Here is a 17,774-nt window from a genome sequence, read left to right on the forward strand (position 1 = left end):
ACTTCCCAGGGAGGCGTGAGGAGTCTCAGGCTCTGTCTGGACACCCACACTGCCTGGGACTTGGCTCTCCTCTTCTCCTCCTCCTCGCTGCTCTCCCCAACCACCACCTCCTCTGGAGTCTCTCCGTCCTCGCTGAGGAGCACGCGGTAAGGGAAGGACACGGCAGGGTGCGGGTCCACCTGGGACACCACTCCTTCCCTGTACACCAGTGGACCCCCGTCCTCCCCCCCTCCAAAAGGCACACACACTCGGGTTGCCGCGGCAATGGCGGCTGTGCCGGGCGGAGGTGCGTCCAAAATGAACTCCACGGAGCTCTCGTTCCCTGCTGATGACGTCATCGAGGCTCCTCCACGGAAAGGGTATTGCGTCAGCCCCTCCTCTCCTTGGAGCTGGATGTCCACGCTCCCCCCGTTCACCCTGCGCACCACCCCGGGCCTAAATACCGGCGACAGGGCTCCCAAGTCTCTCTCCCTGCCCCGGCCAGCTACTCCAGCACTGTTCCTCCTCAACCGTCGAGCCAGGACCCTCTGGTTCTTCAGACCCTTGGCCAGAGCTTCCGCCAAACCCTCTGACAGGTTGACTTCTCTGGGGAGGGAGTTGTGCAGGGGGCTCTTCGGGCGGTGGTTTGGCACCGTGGTCTCACTGTCACTGGCTGTATCAGTGGAGGACGAGCGTGTGGAGTGAGACCCACCCCCCTCTGTTGTTCCCACTCCCCCAGCTTGGGCTTCTCTGTCCTGGGGAGCTACTGTCCTGGGAGCTCCTTCCTCCACGGAGGAGACTCCGGTAAGACGATTGGTGTCTGTAGCTTTACCCTCGTCAACTGGTGCCAAAGGCTGATTTCCTGAGCTAGAATTATTTCTACTACTATTACTGCTGCTATTGCTAATACTAGAACTACTGTTACTGCTGTTGGCAGTGGCATTGACACCACCAGTACTTGCACTGTTACTATTCGTATTACTGTTGATGCTACTGCTGATGCTATTGTTAATAATGCTGTGAATGGTCATGCTGTTCAAACTGTTACTTTTGCTGTTACTTTGCCTTGTGTCATTGTAGTAACTGTTGTGCGTAGGCCCGGCGGTCAGGATGCTCGCATTAGCGTTGCTGGCAAAGTGCTCGTAGGTGTACTTCTTCTTGGGGACGCGGGCTTTGAAAGTGGCCGTCTTCCTGCTGGACACGGAGCAGGGGCCGGGGACGTGATTGGCGGACAAGTGATTGGCGGCCGTGGTCTTGGGGTTGGGGTTTGAGGTAGGTGTGGCTATGGAATGGTTTGAAGGGGCACTGTCGCCGTTGGTCCCCACTGTCGTCTTCTTCTTCTCTTCGTCCTCCTCCTCTTTCTTCTCTGTCTTCTCTTCGCTCTTCTTCACATCTTTCGCTGCGGTTTTCCCCAGCTCCTCGGGGTCCTCCTTCTTCGGTGTGGCGCTTTTAGCGACCACCTCTTTCAGGGAGCTGACGATGGGGGCCACGGGGGTGGGTGGGGCGTGATTGCCTGTGGGCGGCGGAGCGGTGGCGGGCTTAGAGGGTGCGTGCTGCGGGGTTTTGGTGGGGGTCTCCCTCCTGACTCTGTCTCTCCTTGCGTCTTTCTCTGCTGCCGTCTGGGAGCCCCCTCCTCTCCTTCTCCCCCCCCGGCCCCTGGCGGTCGGCGGCGAGCGGCCTCCATGTTTCTTTAATGGCCTCATCTCTTCTTTACTTTTGCTTTTTTGTTTTCGCCTTTTTTCCTATGACTTTTGCCACGCTCCTTTTCTCACGTTTCTAAGGCACCCCTTGTTCTTCTGTCTTTCCACCTCTTTCTTTCTCTCTTGTGCCTTATTTGCCGTACTTGTACCTTCTTCGTGCTGTGGGCTGAAGAAGAAGGAAGAGAAGAACAGAAAGAAGAGAGAGAGAGAGAGAGAGAGAGAGAGAAAGAAAGAGAGAGAGAGAGAGAGAGAGAGGGAGAGAGAGGGGTATTAGACAGGTGGTCATTTATTATGTTCATCATCAGAAATGGCTGAGATTAGAAATGATGTCATAGCTGGAAGTCTGTGCAGCACTGCACTCAGCCTCACACACTGCCTCGGTATCTGTGTGTGTGTGTGTGTGTGTGTGTGTGTGTGTGTGTGTGTGTGTGTGTGTGTGTGTGTGTGTGTGTGTGTGTGTGTGTGTGTGTGTGTGTGTGTGTGTGTGTGTGTGTTGTGTACACACACCAACTCCGTACATCAGTGATTCATTCCAAAATGAGGCAACCACCATATTTCTTCCCCCATTGACACGTACTCGTACAAAATTGATTGTTGGCGTGAAAATAAAACACGCTAGGGGTTATATTATATTCCTAAAATCCTGAGTCATGATTCAGATAGACTGCCGTTTCCTTATAAAACAGCTCTGTATGTTGAAGATAGAGTCGTAAAACTGGGTTTTTAAAATATCGAGGGATGAAAAGAAACCACACAGTAACATTCTCAATCCCGGAGATTTAAATGAACACTGAGGACGTTACTGGGCACTCGTGCAAATATTAAAGCAATGCAACTTTCCTCTTCTGCCCCGGATTTGAACCCGGGTCTCACTCTCAGCCCAAAGTGCTGAAATCTGAGCTACAGTAATAGAGCCTGCCTGCTTGCTTGCTTGCTCAGCGGATAAGTTTAATCTTGACCTTCAGGACAAAATTTGTGTCAAACAGGATCGTGTCAAAGGTCATGTCTCACATAGACACCGGATCTAAATGTCTCAATAGAAGAGCAGGGAGACAAAATGCAAGCACCCCAATTGTATAAGTTTTATAATAACATAATATTAATGAAACATTAATGCTGCAATGAAAAAGCATTACAGTTAACTAGAAAGATACAATTGAAAATTGCAAGTGTGGTTGCTGTGAACTGAATTTCATCTTTATGCCCATTGCCCATATATGGAGATCCCTGATGTCATCAATATTAAGCCCATATCTTGAAAAGCCCATATATGGACATACTGTGTCGGTCTCATGTGGTCTATGATGTCAGACATGATGTTAGCCAAAAGTTTCATTTTTAATTAAAGTCAATGGAGAAAATGTATTCAGGAATACATGTATATAAATTAAAACTTATATCTCTTAGCAAAATAGCACTCATACATGTCCCGATGAAGCCGGTGGATTTGACATATGGCCTGTGGCAGGCTGTGGGAGGAGTAGCGCAGCAAAAAAAGGTTTATTTAGGACAGTGGTTCTCAACCTTTTCAGGCCACGACCCCCAAAAGAATCCTATTTTAACTGGGACCCTCCCCCCCCCACCCACCCTGACGAGCACTGAGAGTTGAGGCATTACATTTTGTATAACACGGTTCTATATGTGAAAATAGCAGATCGGCTATTTTCACAATTTCTGCCTCTAATGTTTGACAATGTGGCCAATGTTTAATTTTGCCATTTTAGAGGTATTAAAAAGTCAAGTGGCAAATTAAATTGCCACTTGAAATGTGCATATACCCTCTATGTTTACTGTTGAGTGAGAAAACAATGTTGCATGTTAAGTTAATTATCTGGGGACCCCCCACAATAATTTGGGGACCCCCTGGGGGTCCCGACCCACAGGTTGAGAACCACTGATTTAGGAGATGATGGAAGATGGAATAAAGTCGGACTGCAGGGCAACCACACTAATTATGTCACAGTAAATTTGTCTAATTTAAGGCCTAGAATTATTGAATGCTTTAACCAGTGAAAAATAGCAGATCTACAAGCTCGCAGCGCGGCACCAAGTGCAGATCTGCTATTTTTGAAAAAGTCATGAAAATGTGTGCAAATCTTTGACTATATGTATTTTTAAAGCGAACGTCTGTAACTCAAATTTTGCTTCTGGGGGGTCCCTGGAACTAAATATTTTGAGATGCGGGTCCGTGGCCAAATAAATATCATTTTGGGGGTCCTTCACATGAAAAGGTAAATGAGAACCACTGGCATAGTAGTCTCTCAAGAACAGACTAACTGAGCTCCATTTAACCCATTTAGGCCAAATCAGAAATTAGCCTACAAAAACAAATATGTTGATACATACTGTACATGTACTGTAAGCCCCTCCCATACACTAAAATGTGTAGTGTGTACCCGGCCTGAATGGGTTAAGTGAAAAGGACCTTTTCTTTGACGATGGCAAGCCAGATTGCTGACATAGAAACATGGGTTTTCAAAAAACAATAGAAGGATTAAAAAGACACTAATAGAATCGGGTCAAAATTCTAATTTTCACGATTTTTCAAAAATAGCAGATCTACAAGCTCGCAGTGTGGCACTCGGTGCCGCGCTGTGAGCTTGTATATCTGCTATTTTTCAATAGTTAAAGCATAAAATAATGATACACAATAATGTGTACCCGTTCTGTATGGGTTGAAGCAGCGCTATTGGACCTGCCCCTGTGGCATGTTCTATGTGGCCTGTCATGGTCATACCAATAACAATATATTTTGTCTACTTTCAGTGTGGACAAATAATTTCATTTCATTTTTCAGTTTCTTTAATACCAAAAGCACTAGGAAACTCTTTTTGTCTTGTTGTATAAAATACTTTTTGCTATTTTGTGTGTTCCAAAAGAAGAATCATTTCATCGTTAATCGTTCCACGACAATCTTTTTGTTCGGCCTTATAGAAGGAAATATGGCTGTTTTCTGTGTTTCCTTAATCTTTAGACTTACACTCATGTTGTAGTCAGTGTGTTACAAAATCATTGTCTAAATGCGGCCCTTGGACTTTTTGTATTTTGCTGAGTGGCCCCTGAGCCATCTTAGGTTGAGTAGCCCTGGTTTAAAGGTTTAAACTGAAGGTTAGAAAAGACAGTTTGTTGGAGAAAACACACAGAGAAAAGGGGGGAAAAAACATGAGATGAAAATATTACATGGTTAGAAACTTTTGATTCATATACAGGTAAGTCTGAACCAAACCATGGGAATGGGAAAACACATCCAATGGGAAAACCCTTGAAATAACACAGAGTCATCACCATCATCAACCAATGAAGGACCAGCATTCTTGGTAACGTCACCACCATCCACAAATGGTGGTCCCTCATTGGCTGCACACTATAAACAGACGCACACACACACACACACACACACACACACACACACACACACACACACACACACACACACACACACACACACACACACACACACACACACACACACACACACACACACTTAGCCTTTTACAACAGGTCACCTGATCTGCTCTCCCTAAACCCTCTGGTAAGTGTATACTGTGTATGACGAGGCAGCACGCTGTATACAGTTCTACTACTGTCCTACTAGACAGGACAACGATCCAAGCAGTCCTAGACTCTTCACACCCTTTTGGCCCCCAAACTGTGGAATAAACTCCCCGTTGCACTTAGAACGGCAGACTCACACCCTGGCTTCCGCCGTGGTCTGAAGACTCACCTCTTCAGACTCCACCTTATAGCCCATAGCACTTACCGTAGCACTTGCCTACATTCAATGACCATACATGTAATTTAGATAGCATTTTTTAATACGTTTTTAACTGAGTAGGTGCGGTCTACTTACGTTTTTTTTTCTTAGAATAGTATTTCTATGCTTTTCACTTCAGGTACTGATGTTGATGTATTGATGTATTACCTTGCTTATTGTAACTCTTGATTAAGAGCGTCTGCTAAATTGTAAATTGTAGACTACTATGTTGTACTGTATGTAACAGGTCTGGAGGTGACCACTGAGAGGTCACACAGAGATTGAGAGACATACAGAAAGAGAGAGAGAGAGAGAGAGAGAGAGAGAGAGAGTATATGCAGCTGTTTGGCCGTTCCAACAGGCTTTCGCTGTGTATTCACTGGTCACTGGGAATTTCCACAGTCGTTGGAGCACGCACATGAAGGCCTCTCTCGCTCTCTTCTCTTTCACTCTTTTCTCTGCAAGTCTTTCCCCGTCTGCTTTTCTTTACCTCCGTCCCTCTTCCCATCTCACACAGGCGGATGTTTTTGGAGGAGGCGAGGAGAAAAAAAGGCAACAAATTTAGAATAATCTTCCGTGTCGTAAATGCGCTCAAACTGGGAGAAATTAAAAGGCTAGCACAGGATGAGGCGTGCTCGCTGAGGCAAAACAACAAAGAGTAGGAAACTGTGGCACAAACGCACACATGAACACATGCACGCATGTACACACACACACAAACACAGCGACTCATATACAGTCACAAGCATGTAGTCTACACACACATTAACACGCATGGAAAAACAAAGAACTATACTGTACAAACACAACCGTCAAATCGAGACTAGCACGCACACACACACGCTCGCTCTCTCTCTCTCTCTCACTCTCTCTCTCTCTCTCACACACACACACACACACACACACACACACACACACACACACACACACACACACACACACACACACACACACACACACACACACACACACACACACACACACACACACACACACACGCAACAGCACATCCTGTCCTAGACAGAGGAAAAGTTGGTCACACATCACGCATTAGCCTACACACCCTACTGTGACCATGTGTTTTACTGTTTGTTTGCAGGGACAAAAACAGCAGCCAATGAAAACTAGTCAAGGCCCGCTGCCACTTCCTGCCGTACGCCATAACATGTCTTCGTGTTCGTGCATCAACTCCCAAAGTCAATCTAGCTCTCATCATTCAAATGTTCCATTTAGACCTCTGCCCTCTCTCTCTCACACACACACACACACACTAGGGCATTCACCAAATATTCGAATATCAAAGTCACTATTCGACGTTGTTCACCGAAGTCGAATATTCGCTTTTAATTTTTCTTTTGTCAACAATGCCCCTGGTGGATGAATTTGTTAATGCTCTATACCAGGGGTTCTCAAACCTTTTTAGGCAGTGACACCCAAAATAAACATATTTGAACTGGGGACCCTCACCCTGACAAGCACTTGGAATTGTAGGTATTACATTTAATGTGACTCGGTTCTGCAGATAAATATTGTGAAAATAGCAGATCTACATTGTGAGGCGTTGTGAGCATGTAGATCGGCTATTTTCACAATGTTCGCCTCTTGCTTGCTTAATATTTGACAGTTTGGACGGTCCTGTCTAATATTCGACTATTCGAATACTTTGAGGTCGAATAATTCGAATACTAAAAAACACTATTTGTGAATGCCCTAACACACACACACGCACGCACACACGCACGCACGCGCACACACACACACACACACACACACACACACACACACACACACACACACACACACACACACACACACACACACACACACACACACAGTAACACTCCCTGGGAGTCACAAAGTGTTAAATTGTCCCACACACACACACACACACACACACACGTAGGGCTGTCACGACCATGATTGTACTTGACGATAATGTCACGCAAATAATTTTGATTGAAGATTTAATTGTGTTTATGGCATTGAACAAACATTTCATTTCTGTTCGGCTTTTAGGATTTGTTAGCAAAATTGCACCGGGCAGGGCAAATGACTATAAAATGAAATAAATAAATGACTGACATATTTAATAACTTGCGTTAGGGTTTGCTTGTAGCTGCTATTTCTGCTATGTTTTTTTTTTTATGATGATTATGCAAAACTATTGTGGTTATCTCAAATAATTGTGATCAGGTGATTGTGTTATAATTGCGACAGGCCCACACACACACACACACACACACACACACACACACACACACACACACACACACACACACACACACACACACACACACACACACACACACACACACACACACACACACACACACACACTCACTGTGTGGCAACTAGTAAATTAATTAGTTATTATGTCATCTATATTCATATCATTCAGGTCAACCTTGCGGCAGCTGATTTTGAGTATTATATCATGTTCTTTAATGATATAGACAAGCTGGGAGGGGCATAGCCAGTATTAAAACTGAAGGTGGACAGTATGAGACATACATAGCATAACATTAAGAGGGAGACAGACAGTAAGGATACTTGAGAAGGTAGGAGAGACGCGACCGCATTTTTTTTCCACACCACTGGCACTGACTATTGCCGATGGAGAGGTTAGCATTATGTATTGAGAGGCACTCTTGCCGATTACGTAAGAGACTCATCGCCAATCGCAAGATATTTTAAAGTTATTTGGGGCCATGATGATAACCCTTCTTCACACTACTAGACTAATAAGGATTTATATTGTCTGTGTTATTGTTTACAACCACACTTATTCACGTATGGCAAGATCGCGGTTCCACTAGTTTTACTAGTAGGCTAGTGTAGGCTTAGCCTCTTGAGCCCCATTGCCCCCGCCGGCGGGGGCAAAAGGTGTTGACCTCTGAACAGCTGTCAATAAATGTCAATAAATCAATAGAGACCAAATCAAACTACAATTTCTTTATTGATTATTGTTACAGTGGTCCTACAGCATAGTAATCAGCTGCCATTGTACTTTTCATCCATACATTACTCCTATTACAGTATTATTACTACTTATTGTTACTCGTTTTTATCATTTTTCACCCTATACTTTAACATTACTAATATTACAGCACTACTCTCACTAAAACATCTGTAGAGTTTACATAGTTTGCAATATATTCATACAATTTTGCCTATCAATTGGTGACACCTTGGTGAACAATTTTTCTATTCACTATATATGTTTTAAATGAGGTCTTGAGGCTCATTCACTATTCAGAAGGCAAGATTTCCATAGGCGGAGGTCTTTTTCAATCATCTTTTCCTTGGTAAATGATCACAGCAGGACAATTTGGTCAGAGAAATGTAATGTTTTACACTGCATTTGTGAATTTTCAGGGGTTAGCTGACATTTGGTGGGACAAGATCAGCCACAATCATGGTAGTTTTGTGTCCACAACTGTTCCAATTTGGGCATACATTTTAGGCGGATTTTTCCCCTGGACCCCCCCTGGGGCTTAAGAGGTTAGAAGCCTTTTCAAAAGTTAATTTAATGTTTTCCATTTAATGATTCCCTTTATCGTCATCTTGCGCTAACTGTTTTCGTCAGGTTTTAAGGTCTTGTTTTAATTGTTTCTCATAAGCTCTCGACCCTCCTTGCCCATCAGCCCCCACCGTTGCGCTCAGGGTCACCGGGAAAAGCGCGGTCGCAGGAGAGACAGACATTAGAACAGCTGAGAGGGAGACAGTGCAGGAGGAGAGACAGAGAGTAGGACTGCTGAGGGGGAGACAGTGCAGGAGAGACAGACATTAGGAAGGGAGTCAGTGTAGGAGACAGAAATTTGAACAGGAGACACTGTAGGAAAGACGGCTGAGAGGGAGACAGTGTAGGCAAGACAGAGATTAAGGACAGTTGAGAGGGAGACAGTGTAGGAGAGACAGAGATTAAGGTCAGCTGAGAAGGAGACAGTGTAGAAGACAGAGGCCCTAACAATCACACCATCCTTGAGTTTGAGCACCAACGTTTGTTTCAGTGCTCGAAACAAACAGGCCTAAAAACCAAGGAGACAGCTGAGGAATGAGCTCTGCATACTTCACTCCCACTTAGGCAGGCCCAAGGAAAATTCTTACCTTACTTTTTTTTCTAAATTCCATGTCTTGACGAGGTAGCAAGCCAGCCGGAAATATTACAGTACTGAAGTTTATCCATCACAGACAAAGGGAGGGGGCTACAATCCTATGAGTACAAGTACCAGTGTTGCCAAGTTGCTTGTAAACATTGGTATGGTAAGGTAAGTGTTGCGGGTTGCAGTTTTTTGGGGGGGCTGTTTCTAAAGTGTAGTATGCAGTTGCTTATTGGGCTCCCTTCCTAATGCTGTTTAAACCAGTGGCTCTCAAACGTTTTCATGTCAAGGACCCCTAAATGGATATGTTAATATTAATAAATATCCGCAGACCCATTGAAAATATTTTGCACCAGGGTCACCCAGGGACGAGGAACCCCAATACAAGATTTGCGTTGCTCAAAAACATTCCACATTTTTTCACATATTTTTCAAGATTATATCTATTATCAAATAGCTGTGTGTGTGTGTGTGTGTGTGTGTGTGTGTGTGTGTGTGTGTGTGTGTGTTTGCGTGTGCATGTGCGTGTGCCCTAGGCTTGCTTCTTTTGGGCTTGTTTTCCTAGACTTGACCGCTTATTTCTCTTGTAAAATCTGGCAACAATGCCTAGTACCCATTGATGACGGTGCGGCGCTGGCTGGGGCCTGGAATTGGAATGCGAGGACTTCAGAGTGCAACCGTAGAGAGACCTCAGAATGTATGGAGGAGAGATGACACGACAGGAGCTACGGGCAGACAGACGGACTTACTGACTGGCTACGATCTGATGTAAGCCCAGAAAAATGTGTTTGGTCATGGCCATGGCTTCCAAAAATGCTATTGGCTTTGGCTGATAAGCAGGCTGCAACCGTGTGTGTGTGTGTGTGTGTGTGTGTGTGTGTGTGTGTGTGTGTGTGTGTGTGTGTGTGTGTGGTCATGTAGAGACGTTCAGCTGTATTTCACATTGTGCTCCAACGTAACTTTTCGAGGTATGTGGACGGGGTACATGCCCCATGGATAAAACAGACTCTTCAGAATTAAATAAGCACTGGTTCTGTAGTTTTTATGATGACACGCATTTGGTAGATATCATCGATCGATAGCCTGTACATCCCCAGGTCTAAATCAGTTCAACATGGAAAACATCAGAAATTGTTGGTTTAGTCCATTAATTGTAAGGAATTAATAAATAGAATAAATAAAAGTAAATAAAAGTAATCTCCAAACTATGTGATGTCAAACTAAAAATATTATGTCAAAGACCTAGCAAAATTACAACGCTTTGTTTGTTTTCAACTGTGGCAATTCAGTTTCAGTATAGGCTATTTGACTAATAATGTTATTGCGAGGTTACATATTGTCTCATGACCTGAAATCAGATAAACAGTAACGTCATTCCATCGTGCACATCTACGGTATGTGAAAACACCAGCCACGAAAAACCTACAGTACTTCATACCGTCGTAATTTTAAAAAGGAAAAAAATAAATCAAGAGAAGAGGAAGGTGACGACAGAGCCATTAAAAAGTTTGTGTCATGGTCTCTCTGTCAGAATGGCAGAAGCGAGCTCAGTCATTGATCAAAATGGGGGAGAAAGGGCCAGATGTTGGAACCTGCTTGCCACGGCAGGGTGAGAGAAGTCTGAGATAGAGACTGGACCGCAGTTACATTCTCAATACATCGTCGCTGTTGGGAAGAAACCTTGCATTCTTTTCCACATTTCTACTTTTGAATGTGGGCCCTAATTCATCATACAGGGGCGTCACACAAAAGTAATGAAAACATGCAATGCGGTGCGTTGTGAGGCTTGTGGGTGGGCTATTTTCACTATCTCAAAATGTTTTTAAAAGAATAATAAAAAAGAGGAAAGGTTTTGGACATACAAGGTTTCCACCTGACAGCAATGACACGAAGCGAAGGCTCATCCTCGACGGTGAGCGGTTCCATGGCGTTAGTGTGTAGCCGTCCTTCAACAGCACAATGACACTTTGGCAGAGTAAACACATACATACAAGTGAGAAGTAAAACACACACAGCGACATGGTCCAGTAAGTAACACACACACACACACACACACACACACACACACACACACACACACACACACACACACACACACACACACACACACACACACAGTAACACTCCCTGGGAGTCACAAAGTGTTAAATTGTCCCTTGGCATTATATTGTCTCACATTCCCATTTGAATGTGAGACACTCACACACACTCGCAGAGGAACTTGATCGACAACTTGTGCAAAGTAGCACTGCACTGAGAAAAAAGCGAATCTCTCTCCCCCCACACTAATTATGTTGTTATCTCAAGCGTCAGATTATAAGCATGAAACCCGTTTCGCTTGCATACAAACACCCCAGGAGTAATTCTTTACTGCATTATTAGGGTCAAGGGATTCTATATTCACACTATTCATGCCGGATATGAGTACATAAACAGACACACACACACACACACACACACACACACACACACACACACACACACACACACACACACACACACACACAATCAGACACTGGATATATGGACATGTAGGACACAATGATTACAGAGAGACAGCCCTGATTGACACCTCGCCACATGACGGTGTTGTGCACCGTTTGTAGATCAGCTATTTTCGGCACCCACACCCACACACACACACACACACACACACACACCTACAAACAGGGGTCATTCATAAGGAAATCAATGTCAATGCTAGAGGAAGCAGCAGTCATACGGTGATGGTGGTGGGGGAGAGTAAACATGTATGCTTCTGTTACCGCTCCAATGTATATTACTGCTCTATTCTACCATCATAAACCACCACCACAATAATGCCAGGTTATTGAACCCCTCGCAGAGCATACAACCTATGCCCAACTGCACCATGGCACCACTGTGTGCTTGCGCACGCAAATATGATCCAGTATACATACATATAAGATCGAGTCCATACTGTAAGTGACTGACTTTTGGTTATGTCTACCTTGTTCGACGCAGCACTTCTGTGTGTGTGTGTGTGTGTGTGTGTGTGTGTGTGTGTGTGTGTGTGTGTTTACCAAGCACACTGCAGCTCATCCCTCTCCTAGAAGCGTTTTATGGGGTGTCTGAACGGGCGCAGGGCTGCAGTGAGTGGGGGGATAGAGAGATGAGGAGAGGAGAGGAGAATGGATACAAACACACTGATAGAAGGAAGTGAAACTGAGGCACCAACATGGTGTCATAGCCCACCATGGCCCTCCGTAACATTCTAGCGCTGTGGCAGGGCGTCTTTACCCTTAACTGGGTCACCGGGGAACACATACATGAAACAGCGGGGGAAAAAAGAGGGGGGAAAAAAACTATTAAACTATCTGTCTCTCTCTCACACACACACACACACACACACACACACACACACACACACACACACACACACACACACACACACAGACTTTGGTTTTGCTCACTGCAAGTGAGTGGGATGCGATCTCATGACATGCCATATGACGTGAGCAAAAGAAACGTTTCCAAGGGGGTATTTTTGGTGTAGTGAGAGGGTACGATGCTAAGCACTGTACCCTCTGTGTGTGTGTGTGTGTGTGTGTGTGTGTGTGTGTGTGTGTGTGTGTGTGTGTGTGCGCGCGCGCGCAAAACTATAGAGAAGATCCGTTGTAATGTAGTATGAATAGGGCAGCTGTTTGCCGACTCGCGTTTCTGACGACACATATTATTTGTAAAATAAAATAAAATAAATATACAGGCCATTGTGCACCATGGCCTGTATATCGCCAGGTGGCATTAGCATAGATCAGAGGGGACGGTTCGTGTTTGGGACCAAATGGCAGGACTGCCAGCGCTACATCGATGATCAGCTTTAAGAGATAATGCAAAAGAGCTCGAGGACCATCGCGGGCATTTTATCTTCTGCGTTAAAATGTTTTTTGATCCATACACAAGTGCAGGAAATTCACTAAATGCATGCATTTTGCATTATTTGCGTCTCCACAACAGATTGGGTAAAAAAGGAGGCTCATGTCAATTACGTTCCTGCTAAAATATGACAAGTGTCAAAACTGTTATCAAAGTCAAAGATGCACTGATTGTAAAAGTAGTTTTGGAATGCAAGGTAAAGGGACAACACAGAATTCACATATTTCTTTCTGCCTTGCCAGTATGCAACTCTCTCTCTCTCTCTCTCTCTCTCTGTCACTGTGTGGTGAGTAACATACTACGACACACAATATGAAACGAGTATTATGACTGGAGACTGTCAGTCAGTCAGTCAGTCAGTCAGTCAGTCAGTCAGTCAATCGCTTTTCTGTGTGTGTGTGTGTGTGTGTGTGTGTGTGTGTGTGTGTGTGTGTGTGTGTGTGTGTGTGTGTGTGTGTGTGTGTGTGTGTGTGTGTGTGTGTGGTGCTCGGAGTCGGAAAAGCAAAAAAAGACACTAAAGTGTTGCTAGCCTATCATCTACCTCAATCAGACAGGCATAGTAATTCTTCTGCATGTACATAGAACGGTTTTTAACATGTAATTATCTATTACGACCCCGACGATCCATCATCCTATACCGAACCATAAACCACTACAGGAATAAGGCTCCGTTCATCCACAGCTGCTGCCAAGACGAAAAAGTTGAACAAAGAGCTTTCGTTTTTTCCCCCCCGTTTCGCTTTAGTAAGCAGCTCGGTAACGTTAGTAGCAGCAGCAGTAATAGTAGTACGCTAGTAGTAGTAGTAGTAGTAGTAGTAGAAGGATAGTAGTAGTAGTAGCCTACGCCAGTGTCCTGATAATGACAACGTCAGTGGCCCGTCCAGAAGAAGGAAAAGGGACGCGGCGTTCTGGTGTTGCGTTTCAGTTGTTGTTGTTTTTTTGAGGGGTTGATGTTGTGTTTTTTGCTTCCAATGCATTGTTCAATTTAATATTTGCTTTCCTTTCATTCAATATTATTCTACATTTGACTGCACCGCTGAAGGGGGGAGCGAGGCTGCAAACCAACGGTCGATTATTATTTATTTCCCAACGGCAGCAGAAACTCTTCTGCACAAACTCGGTGCGTTGTAGGGTCGGTGTACTAACGTACAACATCGTAAAATAAACCAGAAATGACCGTAAAATGAACGCTTGCATGTTCAGCAGACTTTAACCTAACATTAGAGAAAGTTTTTTAGGCTTGAACAGTACACCCCTCCTCCTCTTCCTCGTCTATTCCTCGGCTGGGTGTCATTCCATTTCTTTGCACGCAATCACACCAACCGTCCAAACCGACCGCTGGCAGTTGGTTATATTTTATGTCAGCCCCGCTGTTGCTGGAAAAAAGGGGGAAAAATCAAGTCATTGACGTTACTAACCGAAGTTTCAACTCACCAGAATACAAACTGCTTCTTCTTCTTCTTTCACTTGGTCAGAGAGAGATGCACGGTCGCATCTGTGCAGACAGTCCGGGTAACATCCCTCTGCTGTCGGCCACAACTGGACGCTCCAGACCGGTACTTTACTTTTCCTCCGTGGATCATGTCTCTCTCTCTCTCTCTCTTTCTCTCTCTCTCTCTCTCTTCCCCCACAGCAGCAACTCAAACAGGATAAAAAACTATCAGTCTCTTTTCCACTACAGTCACAAAATGGTGAATGAACCACTAACAGCTGGGAGATCCGACCAATCAGGGATCGCTGACAGGTACAGTAGCCAATCGGCGGCGACGGTGGCGAACGAAGGGCGTGGCGAGATGTCTAAGTCCCCTTGACTGATGGCAGAATCTGGCCAATGGGCGAAGGATGCGGGGCCAAACCGGTACACGGTCCCAAACTTTACAGTATCCAATGAGAACACCGGGAACCATAGGAACAGTATGGGGGCGGGTTGAAAGGCGGGGCCAGGTCGATGAAAGCCAATAGAAAGGCACAAATGTCTCCCCCCTCCCTTTCTAAAAAGGAGCATGTTTACCATAATTGACAGCGCAAGTGCATCCTTGGGTTTATAGGGATAATGCATTGCTCATTCTTCTTGTAAAGGTACTTTGTGCAACCGGGGTTTAAGTTCTACTGCACGATAGTGTAGTAGGCTACTTGTACAACTTCTACACATTGTACCAAGTGAGTAGATGAGTTTCGTTTATTTCACTTCTAAAGAAGCTGCTACTGTAGCTTCAACTACTAGCAGTGTTACAAGTACAGCAGGAAAACAGCAAACATATGGAACTCAAATGCAGTTTAAACATACATTCTTCAGTAATAATAGTTCCGCTGCTGTAACTGAGGTATCAGTCTCTCAACTCTCTCTCTACTCCTCGCTCTTTTCCTCTCTCTCTTTTCTCTCAGCAACAGACCCTCACTCCGCAGCGTCCGACCAATCACGGCGCAGGGTTTCGCTCGCTCTGACGTGGGTTATTAGTCCGCCCCGCCCCCTCCCATAGAAACTGAACGGCCATCTCGGCTTACGTCACTTCAGCGGCACGCGATTGGGCGAGCGCGAGACGTCTCCCAGCCAATGGCCCGGCGCGGCGGTGATGTCATCAAGAGTGTTGCCACCAGCTGGACAGAGGGGGCGGGGCCTGGCGTAAACTCTGCTTTAACCCCGTGTTTTCGTACCGCAAGTAGTGGGAGAGGGAGAGACGACCAACCGGTGTGTGCACGCTCGGCTCGTGAGTCGTGCACACAACATAGTGGCACAGTGGTACTATGGCATTAATTATGCAACTCTGTCACAGAAGTGCCATGCGACCCTGGCTGGAAGTCACAATTACTGCCCAAAATTAACCACTTAAGCCTGAATTTATACTTCGTCATACGAACTGCACCGCACGGCGAAAATCCGCTACTTTCGCTGTACTCGCTTACGACGTCCTAGCTCTTTTTGAGGACATGTATTATTACTAACATACATGACCAATTTTTAATTGGTGATGCTTCAAGCCGAGAGACGTGTGTTTATTATGCACTGAATGAATCTGTTTAATGTCCAGGGCAGGCTTTGCACCATGGCCCTTTGACACTAGTTACAGAGGGGAGGACATGCCCTTGCCAGCCAAACATAGTACCGTAATAGTAAACATTACATAATCCCCTGCTCAGTCTGTTGTAGTAGCGCAGCCACACTTGATGAGAGACAGACAGACAGCCAGGGCGCAGCCAAGCAAAAAGCCGTTGTAGCAGCACCCCCTGTCGGCGAGGGCTGATGCATGCATGCATGTTCTCTTCTCACAAGCAGAGGATGAGGAACCAATCAATGTTTCTCATGTGGAAGAAGACATAAGGACGTGCCTGTGTGTGCGACTGCAAAATATTGCTGCTGTTTGTTTCAAAAAGCTTTATACACAGTAGGCTATACATAACGACAATATCAAATCAAATGTGACATATCTCTGTTTACTTTACACAATGCTGTACGGCACGGTACCCCCTCCAACTGTATACGTTCACCATTTTCAACAGTTTTTAATAACTAGCCCTTACCCGTTCAAAGATATGAGCTCCAAATGATGTGCAGTGTGTGGGTTATGGATGTGCACTGTGCACACAGTATATGAGGGAGGAAAGTAACTTTAACTGGTGCTTGCATGATGTAGGAGCATCAATGTAAGAAACCCGTTTCGTTTAATGGCTACAGAGATACTGTTCCCCCCCCCCCCCCCCCCGCCCGCCCCACCCGCCTGCCTGCACACACACACACCACACACACACACACACACACACACACACACACACACACACACACAGAGCTGTTAACCCCCCCCCCCCCCCCCCCCCCCGACAAACACCCCCCCCCCCCCCCCCCCCCCCCCCCCCCCCACACACACACACACACACACAGCTGGTTAAAGATGTTGCCTCATGCTAGATGCAGAATAGATGTGCCTCATGCTAGATGCAGAATAGATATAGATACAGCATAAAAATGCTAATATACAGCATACGATTTGTGAAAGTGACAAATGGGCTTCACAGTTATGTTAGGTGTGTTCATATGCTTATGGTGATGCGATTTCAGATCAATTGCTCCAGCACCGAGGAGAAACGCTGTGACAGACAGACACTCACTCACTCACTCACTCACTCACTCAGACATTCGCAAAATTATAGTATAGATTGTTGGCACTTGCTTTGACAACGTAAACGTAGACTATGTTTTCTCATGCCAATAAAGCTCCTTTGAATTGAAATTGAATTGTGTTTGTTTGCGTACCTGTTGAACGATGGGAATTGTATGTGTACATATTTACAAAAGTTCAACTCTGTGTGTGTGTGTGTGTGTGTGTGTGTGTGTGTGTGTGTGTGTGT

At 45.2% G+C, this 17,774-nt stretch overlaps 1 protein-coding gene across 2 annotated transcripts in view; it reads right to left on the bottom strand.

Moving 5' to 3' along the window:
• cicb (capicua transcriptional repressor b) overlaps window positions 1-15,026 on the bottom strand; it is a 69,772-nt gene extending 54,746 nt beyond the window's left edge. For both annotated transcript variants that reach the window (XM_080750240.1, XM_080750239.1), the window contains exons 1-2: window positions 14,865-15,026; window positions 1-1,845 (exon numbers count right to left, since the gene is read on the bottom strand). The exon at window positions 1-1,845 is cut by the window's left edge and continues 2,195 nt beyond it. In XM_080750240.1, the coding sequence (XP_080606366.1) occupies window positions 1-1,682 (1,682 nt within the window). In that variant the 5' untranslated portion in view covers window positions 1,683-1,845; window positions 14,865-15,026. The remainder of the gene's footprint in view (window positions 1,846-14,864) is intronic.
• Window positions 15,027-17,774: the final 2,748 nt, after the last annotated feature.

Source organism: Nannobrachium achirus (genome assembly GCF_963921795.1).
Source record: "Nannobrachium achirus genome assembly, chromosome: 2".
Classification (NCBI taxonomy): domain Eukaryota; kingdom Metazoa; phylum Chordata; class Actinopteri; order Myctophiformes; family Myctophidae; genus Nannobrachium; species Nannobrachium achirus.